Source organism: Cyprinodon tularosa, unplaced genomic scaffold (genome assembly GCF_016077235.1).
Source record: "Cyprinodon tularosa strain WSP-4 unplaced genomic scaffold, ASM1607723v1 ctg13, whole genome shotgun sequence".
NCBI classification, from domain to species: domain Eukaryota; kingdom Metazoa; phylum Chordata; class Actinopteri; order Cyprinodontiformes; family Cyprinodontidae; genus Cyprinodon; species Cyprinodon tularosa.
In genome coordinates, this window is record NW_024038114.1 from 1,090,421 (window position 1) to 1,107,293 (window position 16,873).

At 37.7% G+C, this 16,873-nt stretch overlaps 1 protein-coding gene across 2 annotated transcripts in view; it reads right to left on the minus strand.

Moving 5' to 3' along the window:
• LOC119778006 (oxysterol-binding protein-related protein 10) overlaps positions 1–16,539 on the minus strand; it is a 109,835-nt gene extending 93,296 nt beyond the window's left edge. The window contains exon 1 of one of the 2 annotated variants that reach the window (XM_038277023.1): positions 16,010–16,539. In XM_038277023.1, the coding sequence (XP_038132951.1) occupies positions 16,010–16,266 (257 nt within the window). In that variant the 5' untranslated portion in view covers positions 16,267–16,539. The remainder of the gene's footprint in view (positions 1–16,009) is intronic. The other variant, XM_038277022.1, reaches the window with a different exon arrangement.
• Positions 16,540–16,873: the final 334 nt, after the last annotated feature.

The following is a 16,873-nucleotide window of genomic DNA, read 5'->3' on the forward strand; positions in this document are numbered from 1 at the left end:
TTTTAGGACTTCATATCCTTGTTTTGTTTTTTTTTACAGACAGGAAGCAGTGGATCCTGCATTTGAAAACTGATCTGCACTCACAGCCTTTCCCTCTTCTATCAGCGGAGGCGCTGACTTATGTCGACCAGAGCCAACCGGGGAACAATCTGCCTGCGTCAGTTTACATCCAGCATGCTCTTTTTCTCCCTAACGTGCTGCATGTATACCACCCTGACAGAACATCAAGTCCTATCACCCTGTTGTTCAGTCAGCAGAATGGAGCCTTTTACCGTTGACCCCTCCAGGCCGTTTTGGCTTTTTTGCAGCTAAAGCTCACTGCAGACTTTTAACATGATGAATGATGCCGGGTAGCAAACCTTGGGCGTGATACTCAGTCTGTCATCTCAGAGCTGCTCATAATACCACACCTGCAAGGCCACAGATTCAGCAGAGCGTTTTTACTCCTGGGGTCAGATGGGAATGGACCATAGTTTAATAACTAAATTCAATAAATCATCACCACATTTTGGAGAGGAGGTTCTCAGCCCTCAAAGTGCAATGCAGTAATTGATATGCTGGCACCATATACAGTCTTCTACAATAAAATAAAGTAGGATACTCTGAACAGATTTAAGGAAGATCAGGGGGACAGAAATAAGGACAGTTTAAACAGCCAAATTAAAGTTGACTGTAATGTAAGAATTGCAAACAGTAGTTAAAGGAAATGTAGCATTTTGGTGTGTAGGGTGGATAGATATTCTACTATATTGCTGATTAAGTAGCCGATTCCTGAAAACTACGGCATGATAACCAACATGACTGAAATGATTTGTTGAGTAACTTAATTATAAAAATTCTCTCTACCTGTTCTTAAACCAGTATCTAAATTCATCATGTTCAGCTAAGTGCGAAATGAGAGACAGAGTTTTAACTATTCAAAGAAAAGATGAAACTGTCTAGTAGCTCTGAGCATGTTTAACACTTCTTAAGAAAATGCTTTGAAAGGAAGTCATGAGTTATTACTTCCTTTCCTGATATTATGAGGGGAAAGCTCAAGGTCCTAAAGTCAGTTTTTATAACTTAAAGGACAGATGATACCGGAGTTAAGATGAGGTGCTAACCTGCCACCAAGCAGATTCAGCTTAAAGGTAAAAATATATATATAACATTACCCTTACAGATTTATTCAATCACAATTTTTGGTGTTCACAATTAAATGCTTCAGATAAACCTAAATAAATAAATATGAAAAGCAGGACAAATAAGCATGGAATACCCTAACCTGTTACATTAAGAATTCAAATTAGACATAACTTGTTTTTATTACTGATATACCTGTAGAACTGAGAAATATTCAAAACTGAATTGTTTAAATCTAACAATGTGAATAGCATAATAAACTCATTAAATACTGTTAGGTTCAGAAAATGTAGGTTTTGTAAAAGAAGAACTTGAGTCTACACAGGAAAGAGATTCAAGCAACTTCTGCAGGAGTGGAAAGAAAAAGCCCAACCCAACTTCAAGCTTTCTTTCTCCAAATCCTCTCCTGCAGCCGTCTTTTATTAACAGAACATAACACATGGTTACAAAACAGTATTTGTTCTGACAGAACAATTGATCAGTTCATAAAGACAGGATGCTCCACCAGAATGACAAGGCAGGATGGTCTCCTGACTGAATCACAAGACACAGTGGAGCATCCCCTTGCACAAATGTTTCATAAGCACACACAGACATTAATTTTATAATCATCATTGAATAAACCTTACAAATACATTCAGATTGATATAAACTACAATGAAATTCAAAATTTACCAGTAGAGAAAACATGGAGCAGTTGCTAACCTTATGAACAAAATTACTTCAGGAGAGCTTAGAAAACATATGCAGGAGCTGTGGAGAACCACAAAACAATATCTAAAGCCCTTCCGGCCTCTCTTTTCTCAAGCAAGATGATTGGTCACAATAAGAACAAAACATTTTTCCAGAAAACATCTTAATTATTTCCGAAATGTGTAAAAAATATACTTAGGTAAAGCTAATTGAGCAGTAACATGTGGTGCCAAAGCTGCATGTCACAAAAAGATTATTTTCAGCAGTCTAACATGGTGGTGGCCCACCACCATGTTAGACTGCTGAAAATAATCTGGTGGCAGACTGATGGTCTGGGGTTCTCTTGGTAAATCTGATTTTGAGCAACTTGTAACAGGAGGAATCCATCAATTGGTCTCCCCTCTTCTTGCTTTTAACGTTATGTCAAGTACATTAAAGTTAGGAAGCTAACAAAGGTCCAAAGAACCCCATCAAATCCATATCTGAATGGCTGTAAGAACTAACTTAAAAGGTTTGCTTTGCCAGAGTCTGGACTGCTGTGCTATAAAATTTAGTACGTTGTTTATCATTGAAACCCTAAAAACAACAAAAGATTCCAACCAGCTTCCAACTTGAAGAATTCAAGTTGGAAATGCAAATCTCTGTAATAAAGTAATGTCTCTGACTTCTCCAGACAGTTTTACTTGTACCTATATTGCAGAATATGCTCTACTCCTCTCCATTGCCTGCTGTGTCAACTGTCTCGTCTCCAATGGATGAAGGAAATTTACCACAACCTATTAATGTTTAACCCAGAGCAACAAAAACTACTTCCTGGTCCTTCTTTATTAAAAACTGCTTGGAAATATTTTAATTGCAAATAGAACACTCAAATTGCTTCTTTTAATGTATGCCTGCCTTTATACAAATGCTGACAATATGTTCAGAGAGTCAAAGCATCTGCTGATATGAAGAACAGCTTACTATGGGCTCACTTGATGGGCACTAAACCAAGATAAGCTACTATCACACTGTAAAGCTCACAAAGTTACTTGAACCATAGGGAATACATATTTACAACTAAAAACATGGCATTGGAGATCTGTTTAGGATCAGTAGTTCTAGTATTTATTTTTATATATAAAAAAAAACAATAAGCAGAGAATGTAAAACATCTTTTAACAGTTATGACTCAAAACATTGGTAGTTTTGCTTAACCTTATTTTACCAGTAGAATTCAGGTTTTGATTCCCAGCCTAGGGTCTTTCTGCATGGAATTTGCATGTTCTCCCGGTGCATGCGTGGGTTCCCTCCGGGTACTCCGGCTTCCTCCCATAGTCCAAAAACATGACTTTTAGGTTGTTTAGCTTCTCTAAATTGTCCTTAAGTGTGAGTGTGTGCATGGTTGTGTGTCTCCGCCTCCCACCCATAGACTGCTGGAGATAGGCACCAGCCCCATCAGGATCCTGACAGGACCATGCAGGAGATGGATGGATGGATGAAAATCTATACTAGATTACAGCAAAAACAAACTTTGCAAACACATTTTTTCAGGAAAACTACTTTTAATTTCCAGTTGGTATCAATTAAAATTTGCATTAAAAAGAGCTTATTTGGTCTTCCCATTATTCCAATAAATCACAACATCAATTAGGCTGCATAATAAGCCTAGAAAGGCCATTTATTCTAATCAGCAGTATTGCTCTTATTTCTAACTGCAATCCTATTCAATGGTTCGAGGACAAGCCCGTCAGCAGAATTGCATCTCGCTGCTTGTTTGGTGGTTAATTCTCAAAAATGCTCTGGGGGACAACATAGCAGAGCCAGGAAGTGAATCACCCTCAACGTTGGCAGTGAGGATAGGTGGAAGTTGCTCTGTAGTAAAGTGACTGTGAAAAACTGTATGCATGTTAGAAGCTACTTTCTGTAATATTCATCACAGTCTTTCAGACTCACACAACCATCAAACACGGAACATGTGATTAACTCTAATAAAAAAATTAGATAAACAATCACTGGCTCTCAACACATTTTTAATCTGGAGCTAACAGATACATGTTTTGTATTTGTTTTTGTTTTTTTCTCAGTGTTCTTGCATTTCCTTCAATCTCTTTCCATTTATCTGGATAAGTAATGAACTCCTTGGTCTTAGTTCATTTGCTGAATAAATTACTCCTTTCTGACTTGCACCACTTTGTCTTATGTCTAACAGTGATCTAATCTATTTGTTTCAAGTAAAGTACCTCTCAAAGTCAATTCTGTATAACATCCTAAAGTAAACACCTAATTTTACATCAAAACTTGAAGAAGAATAATTGTCGGACAAATAATTTCTATATTTCCTTGAGTAACAACTTCATTTCACTGTTGCAATACAAGAATTAAAAAAATTGAATAAGTTTAGAATCAATTCAATTAAAAATACTTTATTTATCCCAACGGGAAATTAAATATTGCATTAACTCATACTATATTTTTTAAACAGGTGTTTTAGGTGTTGATAGCTGTAAGCAAGAAGGATCCTCTGAAGCTGTCTGTCTTGCACCGGATCTGGAGAAGCCTCTGACTAAAGTCACTCTGTTGCTGTTTAAAAATCTTCTGAAGAGGATTCCCACTGTTGTCCATAATATTCTTCCCTTTATGAAGAATTCTTCTTTGTGAAATAATCTCCACAGGTTTTAGGGGAGTTCCTAGAACTCTAGAAGTTGGCCTTCTTTATTAGCTTGTTGAGCTTTTTTTAAGTCATTGGCTCTAATACTGTTACCCAAGCAGAGGATGGAGGAAGAGATCATACTCTCCACAACAAAATTATAGAAGATATGTAGCATCTTGCTGCAAACACAGAAGGACCTAAGCTTCCTTAGGTAGTACAGTCTGCTCTGTCCCTACTTCTAGACGGCTTCACAGTTGTGTCTCCAGTCTAGTTTGTTGTCCAAGTGAACACCAAGGTATTTATACTCCTCCACCCCTCCACTTCTTTTTCCCATGAGGTTAATAGGTCTCGACTTGTTCCTGCTTCTGCTGAGATCCAAAATCATCTAGCTTGTTTCCACTCCATACCACAAAGTGGTTCACCAGCTCCCTTTACTCAGCTTCTTGTCCATCTTTGACGCACCCAATGATTGCATTTGCCCAAGATAAATGTAGGGGTAATTTTAAAGTACTATCTGTGAGGCATATGATCCTTTTTGCTGTTCTGCTCTTTATAGAGCTACACTAATATAAAAAGCGAATACCATACTGTCCTGATAAGTCAGGCTATCTGTTTACGTAGCCAGCCTGCAGTGAGTTGCTGATCTTATGTGATGCTATTAGTTTTAGTAATTTTAAAAGCCTGGCCGCTGTTATATTTTTTATATTTATATCTTTTAAAAACAAAACGGCGCGTGTATGATGTCATCCGCGTGCAGGACTGGAGTTGTGACAGGAAGCCCGGGCCACAGGCGGCTACGCTCCACCCCTTATATTCATTCGGCGAGCTAATCTGAATCGTTCGATTCCATTTGGAGAGCGAGATCATCTGTGGTAATAGCACTAGTCATCTTCCAGGCATGTGAGTAAAACTAGTAGCAGTTCAGTGGACAGGAGGAATGAATGGTAGCCGGCTCGCGCGGATGACGTCATACATGCGCCACTTTGTTTTTAAAAGATATAAATATAAAAACTATAATCGTGGATATCTGGGGGACAGTGATTCGCCTACATGTTATGAATGCTGGCGTACCATAAAGAATAAATTATTAACAGTTTAGTTTGTGCCTTCAAGTCGTTGCCCATAGGAAGACGTAAACGTAACGTAAAATCAAGGGCCAAATGTTAAAAAAAGAAAAGGCGTTTCCCTTTAATAATTGATAGACAACAACAGTCACTTCTCTAAACCAATTGTTCCCGTCTTCTTATCTTGGCATCACTGTTTTTTGTTTTTTGATTTATCTTGGCATCATTGTAACACCTATTTGTATGTTCACAAAGTGGAGTCAGATTTGCTCATTTACAAACGCTTGATTGTTTTAAGGCACTTGTTACCAAGCTTTATTTACTTTGGGTCAACCCACAATAACTACAGATTGATCTACCCTGTACAGAGATAATGTCTTACTTTAAAGCTGGTAAGTCCATAAAATTCCGTCGCATTTGCTGCTAAAAGGCATCTACAGAAACCTGCAACAGATAGAATTCCTCAAGTTGGATATCAAAAGTCTAACCTGACACTAGAATTACCAAGATACTAAGCTAAATCTATAAATATTCTTCCTTTTATCAACAACAGACACTCACAGGAAAGCTGTATTACCTCACAGCTTTAATCAAAGAAATGTGGTCCTGAGTGCATTTGAAAAGGAATGATTCATCCTCCCCGTGTGCTCCCTATACTCTTGACTACTTAAGAAGGCATAGATTCAGGATCCTCAATTCTACAAGATCAAAGCCTCATTTCATGTGATGAGATGTTTGAAAAGAAGATTGCGAGCGCTATAAATGTTTTATATTCTTTGATGTGCATACAAGTGTTTAGATACCAACTCACATTTCATAAACAGAGACAGAAAGCCAGACTGCACTGAAAGTCCTCATTAACCAGAGCAAGTCTAAAACTTATTTAAATTTAAAATATTTCCCATCGCTTTCTTAACTCTGTCTCCATACAGCCACACTGGTAAAGCAGCTTTTGGCCACAATTCACAAAAGCTGCTCGCAGTCCAGCTCTGCAGAACAAATCAGCCTTAACTACACCCAGACTTCAATGACCACACTAAGCCTGCAGAGATGGTGTTTGTCCTGAAATTGCATAAATCCTCACAGACACAAGAGCCATCTTTGTGTTTATGCTAAAGGAGCCAGAGCTCGACTGGAATGAAAAGCTTTACTGTAACTGTTCTGCTTCAACTTCATACTCTCCTCTAAGGGGATGGACTGAAGCGTAAAATGAGCTTTTTGCTTATAAATGTTACCCATTTCTATCCACAGCTGTTGACCATGAACATCCTGACAGCATAAATCTGGATATTATTATCTTTAAATGTTTCTATATCTTCTCATATGTATAACAGTCAGGAGGAGAAAAAAAGGAAAGCTAAGATACTAATAATGAACCAATCCAAGGGGGTAATATCTTTAACATTTAGTGTGTGTTGTTGTTGTGTGAGTGTTGGCCTAGTGGTTAGATTAGTGAGCTCGTGCTCTGGGGAAGGTTGCAAGTATCCAGTTCAGTCCCCACAGCCAGTACTCTGGGTCTCTGAGCAAGATCCTGAACCCCACACTGCTCCCCGGGTGCCACACAATGGCAGCCCACTGCTCCCCAAAGGGATGGGTCAAATGTAGAGAGTTCATTTCTCCATTGTAAGAAAAATAAAGTTTTCTTTCTTTCTTTTTTTTCTGAAGTTTTGTTGTGACCACAAAACCTCAAATAAATTGGTAAACCCTGTTTTGCTATAGTTTCTAACAAAAAATAAATGCAATTTCTTTGTAGCATAGATATTTTTCGTCTTGTTAATCTTTAATAAAAACATAATAAAATAATCCAAATGTCATGTATAATTTTTAAAACTGTGTATAATTTATTGCAGGTCTTATTTGTGTTACTTTACATTTTTATCTGTAATAAACATGTGTTTATTAATGATGGAGAAGTACCTCGGTGTGTAACACCTGCAACATTACAGTAGGTAAAGTGGTGCTGGAGCAACAATAGAATATATGTTTATTTATATATAAATAATAGAATTTTTAAAAAGACTTGTCTGCGTTAATTGCAACATATATATATATTAGCCTTCAATGGAAGTGTCTTGTAAATGGAAATGTCTTAAGAGCTGTACAAAATGATAGCTGTACGAAACTATACAAAACAAATTTTTTCTTTGTATACACTGTGTATACAAAATTACTATAAAGTTTGTCTAAGTCTCTAAGTCTTCAGAGAGTATACATCTATTTTTTCTCTCACCTACATTTAGCCTGCTGTTGCACCAGCAAACTGACATGCACACAGAAGAGCATCCCACATTACACAAAAGCACTTTATGTTAACGAACGTCCACCCACACTGTGTAAAATTAGCTCCACTCAGGTTTACATTCCACATGACACAGGCGGCCTCACACACAAACACACACCCACGCTGTGTGTCTCCCCACATGATCCACTCCGAAACGTGACTAACATCCATAATCGCTCCAAATGAACCTGGGCTCATCTCCCTCACATGTTTCCATAATGAAATGCTGCAGGCACTTTTAAATATTAGCTTTGAATGGATTTAAACATCGAACACCTGGGGACCAATAGATTGTCCAGATAGTGCTCTTTCCCCTCTAATGGGTTTACGATTGCATGAGCCTCAAGCTGCTGTGACAAATGCTGTTATAACAACATGAGTTTGACCAAAAGGTTATCCTTTTTTAAAGTTTAAGGTTAAAATAAAACCCAACTATTTGAAGCACCAAAGAATATATTTAGGTGTATAAACAAATATGGAAGTGTGAGAAAAAAGTACTTATTAAGGTGTTTCTTAAAAGGAACCCATCTGACCTAAAGAGCAAAACTGTAACATATCAGTCTAACATAGAACCCCAAATTTTTTTAAATGAATGATCAAATCATCTTGGATTGAAAGTTCATAACCCACCTCAGACCATAAGCAAACCAAAGTGGTTATTTAATTATTCAACAGGCCTTACTCCACTGTTGTGTAAGTTGCTCCAAACAATCTTCATATATTGGTTCAAACACAAGAATCTGCATGGCTTAATCACTTAAACATTTGTGTAACACTTGAGCAAATAATGTTGCAATGGTGCATGGTGTGTACTAAGCTGCAGATCTCATTATTTATGCTACAATATCAGATGCACAAAATTGTGCATATATGTTTGTCAAAGAGATGCTATGTAAATGCATACGTGTGATGAGTGTATGTATGTTTTTATAGATGGATTAGATTTAAAAAAAGCAATTTAACAAAAATATTTTTTAAATGTATTTTTAAAGATTTAGCCTAAGCATTAGCTACAGTTAAACATTCCCAGTTTGATATGTTACATCATATCAAGTTTTAGCTCACATTTCAACCAGCTTCGAATCAAACCATGATTCTTTGTCATCCTTAAAAAGAAAGGGAAAATGACTCTTATTCCTTCCACAGCATTGAGCCAAACTGAGGCTTATGAGATTTGAAGAGATCATTTTTTATGATATGACTGGAGCTTTGGGTTCAGCTGACATTTCCAAGAGGTTTGGGACAATATTAGCTATCTGTGTCCACAGACTTATTTATCTTGAGGCCACAGCACTGGCTCAGGTGGGTGCACTGAAAGAAATCTTTCACATAAAGCCAGATCATTGCCTTCAGGCTCTTTGAAATGGAGACATGACATGTAGGATCACCGCAAAAGAGAAAATCCATCTGTTGAATTCCTCCCTTTGCTTTAAGAGAAATAACATCCTTAATGAAAAAAAAAGACGTTTATATTTATTTAGAAATAGATTTCCACATCAAACAATTCTAATGCTCTGTAGTCAGTTTCATGCCTTTGGAATAAAGGTTACACAGGTTTTCTCCTGTAGGTGTGCATCAAGATGCAGATCAGTGCATCACCTCCCTGTCAGCTCACAGAGAAGGGAACAGCTTTTTCCCCCCTCCCCTGCCTCCCCCTCTCTGTACCCTTCCCCACTCACATATGTTGGCATAAAGCCCAGATCATATACAGTTTCATAAAGCCTTCTCCTCTGCAGCACTGCTACAGCACACGGGCACAATGGGGTACCGCTATTGTGTGGGAAGGAAAGAACTAAATTTTACTGCAAAAAATAAATAAATTAACAAATCACACTGAAGCTGCAAAACGGAAATCATATATTATTATTATATAATATTATTTATGTTAACACTACAGCAAAAAAGAAAATCTTTATACCTAAAAAAAAAAAAAAAAAAAAAAAAAAACAATGTTCAGAAGTTTTGTGTCTTGCTCTAAGCTACAGCTGTGACCACCAGAGCAGTTCTTTTAAATTAAGAAAACTCTCACTGAACTTCTTATGAAAACTCTGGCTGGCATGAACTGGAAGAGGCAGAGAGGAGGGTGTCCATAAATGCTGCATGAGTCACACCACAGTGAGCTGCTGTGATCTTGACTGCTGCTGCAAAGTAATCTTTAGCTTAATAATGAGAACCGCAGCGATGCTAAAACAACAACATGCCACCACACAGGCACTGGATAAGGAAACATATGAAGTACCTCCTGTATTCCAAACATATGTAACAGCTTTGCTCTGATTTGTCTCTACAATAAATAAATTATAAAACATTTTATTCAGACCTACTGATTATAAAAGGAAATAAAAAATGTTTTCAACTTAATTGGCCTAGGTACAAAGAGATGTTTTGTTCTGCTTTTTAGAAACTTCTACCCAGGGATAAGAGCAGCAAAGCGAAGACGTCTCTAAACAGGAAGAACATTTTTTGTCTTTGTAGCAAGACCTTTTTTAACTAATTTCCAGCAACTGACTGAAATCAGGCTCAATTTTCCTCAATGTGTTCTTTTGAGCTTCCATTATGCCTTAAAACAGTCTCCGCAAAACTTTCAAGAAAAATCTTCAGCTTTTAGAAGGGCAACCTTTTCCTATAAAGATGTGTTTGGCTTAGAATTTACATGCATCCAGCACTTTCAAAAGCGACCATGGAATCCAAAACACTTCTCTCCTCTCTGCTTCGATTTGTTTTATTTATAAAAATAAAACCGCAGAATTAAATGACTGGCAGATCAAACCGTTTTATTTATTTCTTTTCAAGCCATACAACAAAAACAAACAACAACACTCAGAAGCGACATTATGGCTGTGTGCCTGAAACCAAAAGCTTAGCTGGCCCAAATACCCAACACTAATAAAATCCAGCTGCTGCAGTTACTAGGGCTGCAACTAACGATTATTTTGTCTTTTATATTTTTGAACAATTGATTAATAATCTGATCACCAAACGTTCGTTAAAATTTATTTTTTATGGAATTAAACCAGGTGAAACTAAAACTTTTCCACTTAGGAAGTTTTGGATAGAGCATATTGACAGAAGAAAAAGTTTTCTTATTCTAAATGCAAAATGTTTACATATTTTTTGTTTTTACAGTTATGATATAATTGCTGTTCAAGGAGGGTTGCCTTGTCAGCTAAATACATGTTTAAGAGTCTCTATACTCCGGTGAACCATTTATTGCTTACTAAATTAGTTTACCATTATTTCAATAATCGATTAATCCGATTAATTGTTTCAATCAATTTAGGAAATTGTCTATATAACAAAGTAAACTATTGTTATTCTCTACTTAAAAAAAGAAAAACTTTACATTTATAATGGAAAAATTTTCTTTTTTTTACTTTTTTTATTTAAAAATTCAATGTAGAATTTTGATGCATAAAAACCTCATTTTATTTCAGTGTTAAATTCTGTTTAAAGTGACAGATTATGATTAAAAATGTCTCCGGACCTTTACTGGCTGATGATTTTCTTTATTCGGACCCCGCTGATTTTTAATTGGTTGACCCTGTTCTAGAAAATAAAATCCCCATTAATACATTTAATAAAGCTTCAAAAGGCTAGAACACGTTTGATAGATACTATATTTTGCAAAGGAAATCAGTTTCTTAAACCATGATTTATATCACTGTAATATTTATAAGTGCTGCAATTCAAGCCTTGTGGCATGAAACATGTTGAATTTCCTTATTAGGCCCCAACACAACTTCCTCCATTTTTCTTAGTTTCAGAGATCCATGAAGTAATCTGCTGAACAGACTTTCTAAGTGAGCAGAACGTTCCTCAAATCCACATTCTGACCACTCTTTCTGCTGGCTCTGCCACGCTCCTACTTCCTCCAACCTAGGCATCAGCTGAGCATGAAGCAGAGGTAAAATAATTCCCTGTGAAATCAGCCCAGCTGTCTCTGATACAGCAGAGCAGCCACAGCCGTTTGAACATCATCAGGGCAAAACTCAGTTGATCAAGGTCGACCAGTGAACAAAAAATAATAGGGAAAACCAGGTCAACTAAATTATGACTACAAAGCAATGGCGCCACTCTGGAGCAGGGATCTGAGTCATTAAATCTAGACAACCTCAAATGCACGTAATAACCAAGGTCTAAATAAAAAAGAAACTAAAGATAAAGCTTGGACAATATTCTTGTAATTATACACATTCCTTGGCAGCAACAAATGGGTTCATAAATATCTATATGTTGAGCAGATTTTATTAAAGAAGTAATTAAAATAAAGCACTGGGTATGTTGATTATATGAGAGTTTTTAGAGTCACCAATAAAGAAGACAAAGGTTATTTTCTTCCAGAGTTTTTTTAAACAACCTGCAAACCAACTTTTTGGGAGGAAAGCAAGCATTATAAACATGGACAGGTGGAACTTGCTAAATGCTACCAGGACTTTAGCTGGACTAATGTTCTTTGGTCAGATGAGGCTAAAGCTGTAAAAGCCTCCCCTACTCACTGTAAACCACAGTAGAGAACCTATATTGCTGTGGGCCTGTTTTACTTCCAAAGGCTCTTGGAACCTTGCAACAAAAGGCACATGTCATTATTAAATACCAGAAGTTTTGAATAAAAAAAAATCAAAAAGTCTTGACTGAATAAATAAAATATATTTAGGCTTTTTAAAAAATAATTATACACTAAATATGGAGAAATCTACACAGAAATCACCATTCTACACTAGCAATGAACACTGAGAGCAGAGTGAGGAGCCAGGACTACGTGTGCCATAGAGGTGTTGTGCAGAGTAAAACTTACAAAAGATTATCTGTTAGTAAGCTCTATCGATATCTATTACCTCATTTGGTAATGGTTGGCATAAACCACTTCATGCAAACAGTGATAAGCTAGATAGCCAATAAAATAATATCACAACCTTTTTTCTTCTTGTCTAATATTGTATAATGACACAAACTGGAAGTAAACAGTACTGTGACGGAGAAAAAGATCAAAGGGATCCAATACGTTTTATAACAGTGTAAACTACTGAAGATAGATGCAGCCCATTTTTGATTTGAGATTTACAAAGTAAATTTAAAATGCCCAAAACAGTTATGTCTCACCCAATCTTTGCTTTAAACTCCCTTCAAAAACTATGCTTTTTTGGCTTCCAATCATACATATAATTATTTGCCACTGTCACAGATTGTCAGTATTATACAGTAACAAAAAGACTTATCATTCCTTCCTTCCAGGAAATCACAGTTTTGCCATAGAGAAAAATATTCCCTTTAATGCAACACTGTTTTGAAACCAAATAAAGCACCAGCTGTTAGGATCTGCATATGTTTCGATTTAAGAACCCAAACCTGCACAATAGCAGGATATCTGGGTACTGGGTGCCCTGTGGTGGAGCTGTGGGACTAGGTGGGTGCTTTTGGGAAAAACAGAAACAAACAAGAAATAAACTATACCTTTATGCTTTCTGTCTCTACTGTTTTCTTTCTTTAACCAACACCATTAGTACCGTAACCCTTGGGGAAAGAGAAGTGGAAGATAATGGCAACAAAAATCCCATAATCAGTATTCTTATTGCTACGTGTGCATGAACATGCACTGAAAAAAGTGTAACATGTAACTGTTCATTCAAACTAATGGTTTTCACTCTAAACTAGATAAAATTATTGATTTGGTTATGTAAATCATTCTTTTAGGATTTTGAGACGTCAAGTTTGATCTAACCTGAACTAAATACATGTAAAAAGGACCCAAAACAAAGTTTTTGATTTCTCTCAATATGTATATATTTATTCATGGCCTGCAGGTAATTTTTTACCTGACAGAGTGGCTCAATGGCGCAGTGGGGATGAATATTGTAAAGAAAAAAACATTATAAATTAATTAAAATAGGTTTTGTTGGGTCTGGCAAAAAGCTGGTAGAGCACCACTTCAAAGGCGAACCGCCTCATCAGGTAAGTACCAATTAGATAACTACGGATGTGACGCAAAAACTCCAAGCAATGCACTCCATTTTCAAAATATTATGATTGAAACATGACAAGCCACTAAAGAAACTCTTCAGTGAACAATTTCTGCTGCTTTTGCCGAAGCAATCTGAGGATATAAGGTGTGCTCTCTAGTGAGTTACTTTCATTGCAACATTGCTGTGTTGTAGAAACAAACTCGCCATATTGCTCTCATGCTAGTAGAAAAGCAAAAATTTGTCGAGAGTGATGCATCACAAAGTACCTTATGCCAAGCTGTGATTGGTCCAGCCAGATCTGGCGACATATTCTCATTATCAGTTCATATGAAATCGTACAAAAAGTTATGCACAGTATTTCGTACGTTTTGGACGTTTTTCCTCGAAAATACAGATCAGTGCCCATGCGCAGGCAGACAGACGAAAAAAGCAGATCCGCGGACGGACGTAAAACTGGGAAAAACAGTGCAATAATCACTTCTTCAGGTCTCTAACTAAATTGCTTGCTGTTTTGTATCTTAGGGTTAGGGTTAGGGTCAGGGTTAGGGTTAATTGTATGTTAAATTCTATGTTATTTAATGGTGCGTAAGATGCGCATGCGCAAGGATATCTTGTCTTGAGGCAAGACGTAAAAATACGACGAAATGCGACGAAAAAAACGTCTAAAACGTACGAAATTACGGTGCATAACTTTTCGTATGATTTCATACAAACTAATAATGAGAATACACTGGATCTATACGACTCAGCTGAGGCTTAAGATTACATTCACAGCTCACGATGTATGTTCTCACACTGATGGCCGAATGAATTTCAAACTTGTTTGATTTTCTCCCGACCTTAAGATTCCTGATCGGGAGCTGTTTGATAGAGGCTAATCGCCCCTCATTACCCCATGTACACTACACGACGCACGATCAGGCGGAAAGTTAGCCCAAATTTGTTTTGCACAACCGAGCAAAAGAAATTATAACTCGCATAGTGCATACCCGGCTTAACCAGAGTGAATTACGCTCCATGTAAATCAGTCTAGCTGTACCAGGCTAGGAGAAAAAAAACCCTGAGCAAGGGCCAACAAGGTTTATAATTAGTCATGGAAAAAAACTTAACTTGCAGGTGTGTATAACTCTGCACAGACCCTGTCACCTACACCCTCTCATACTGCTATCATAAGCTTATAAAAAACTAATTGTGTAGACTAATCAGCAGTACAATTTAAAGAGATGGTGAAAGTACAGAAATATCCAACGTTCATGGTGGCGGGGGGTTAAGTAGATCCTTATGAGGTCTCATATTGCAGATAGCAGTGGAAGAACTGTGGGGGGGGGGGGCGGACTCCAAGAATCCAGAATAACGAGGATTGCTATTTGATTTGCATGACTTGGACTGTCATGCTGCTTAAAAACATCACTGCTCCAATTGCTGTTTACTCCGTTGAGAGCTGACAGAATAGACAGAGACTCCTGGATAGGTTTCAGGAAAAAACTGAGGCAAAGTCCAGTTGCCTTCCCATTTTAGCATGTATTGTGAGGTTGAAAAGTGCAATCTTGTTGCGTTCTCGTGATAACCTTTGCAGATCCTGGTATTTATAATTTTGCTCAAGGTCACTCTGTACGATTACCCACAAGCTCAACAGCTATTTCAAAACAGTTTAGATTGTATTAAGATATTAGAGATCACTAATGCCTATTTTCACAAGTGAAATTCAAGACTATGGAACTTTATATAAACAAAGCATTTTTTTTTACAAATGTTATATGCTGAAGCAAATGAAAATATGAGTAAAAAAATTAGAATGTTTTTCTGAAATAAAAGGCAATTAGTGAAACTTTTTAACGCAAGTCTCACTCCTCACTAGACAGAAAGAACAGAACATCAAGTGACAACAAACAAACTTTTTGGGGCTTTCCTATAGATTTTTTTTTACTTTGCTTTGTCTAATTTTATCCTTAATAAAATTAAATGCAGACTATTTACCATATAGAAAACTTAACCAATAAGCCTGTTTGTTGGATTTGTTATTCCACCAATGAAAATGTGACTTTTAAAACTTCAGAATGATGTCATAGTTGTGCAGAAATACATGTGTAAAAAAAAAAAAAAAGGCCTGGGCCTTAAAGTTTCGGCTCCTACTCCACGTCACAGTGACGTGATGCACAAAAGTGCAACGTGGACGGAGCAAATAAAAACACGAAGTATGAATCCACAGTGATCGTGATGTGTCCACTGCCGCCCACTGCTCCACCTGTGCGCCTACCTGTTCTGCCAGCCTTGGATCAGGTTGGTGTATTTGCTCAGCACTCCTTCCAGCTGCCTCCTGCGCGCATGAAGCTGCTGCTGCTGCAGATTCCCCCCGCTGCCCTGCAACGTCCCCCGGCCGCCTCCAGCTCCAAACGAGCCTCCCAGAGATCCGGATAATGGGCTATGCGAACCGCTCCGACTTGCGGGCTTCTTGGGTGACGACGAGGAGGAGTTGGTCCTGTTGGTCCCGGGACTGCAGAGCGTCTTTTCCATCCTGGCTTTGGGACGCTGGAGGAGAGGAGGCGGAGGATAGAGATGGAGTTGAAACAGCAGTCTGTAGTAGAGGTATTTCAGCAGAGCATGGGGTAAATAGGGCGATGAGTGACCGCTGGGCTGAAGCAGAGGCGGTGGATAGACATCAGCTGGTTGCAGCGTCCCCAGGAAGCGGACATAATCCTCGGTGTGTGGAAGCCGAGCTCTCCTCTGCTGCAGTGTGCGCTCTGCCAAACTGTTTCTGCTCCAGCGTCTTTCCTGCTGGGAAGGAGAGCAGACCCTCCCACTCCACACTGTGGACCTGCCCCCGGATATTACAATGCAAAAAAGGCAGGAAAACCCTGAGATGAGTCACGTTTCACACCGAAACACAGCAGTGTGTGTTGTTACAGCTGCAGGACAATCATTGCGTTACTTTATGATGCATGCCAACAAACATAGATCATGTCAAGGGAGGAGAAAGCAATAAAAATAAACCTATAAAGAGTTTAGACTTTTTCCCAAGGGGAAAAAAACATATCTCACATGGTTGTCTAAAGAAATTGCAGGAAAAAAACCTTAACATTTTTTTGTCCCTCATTTGAAACAGCGAAACTCATATGGAGAT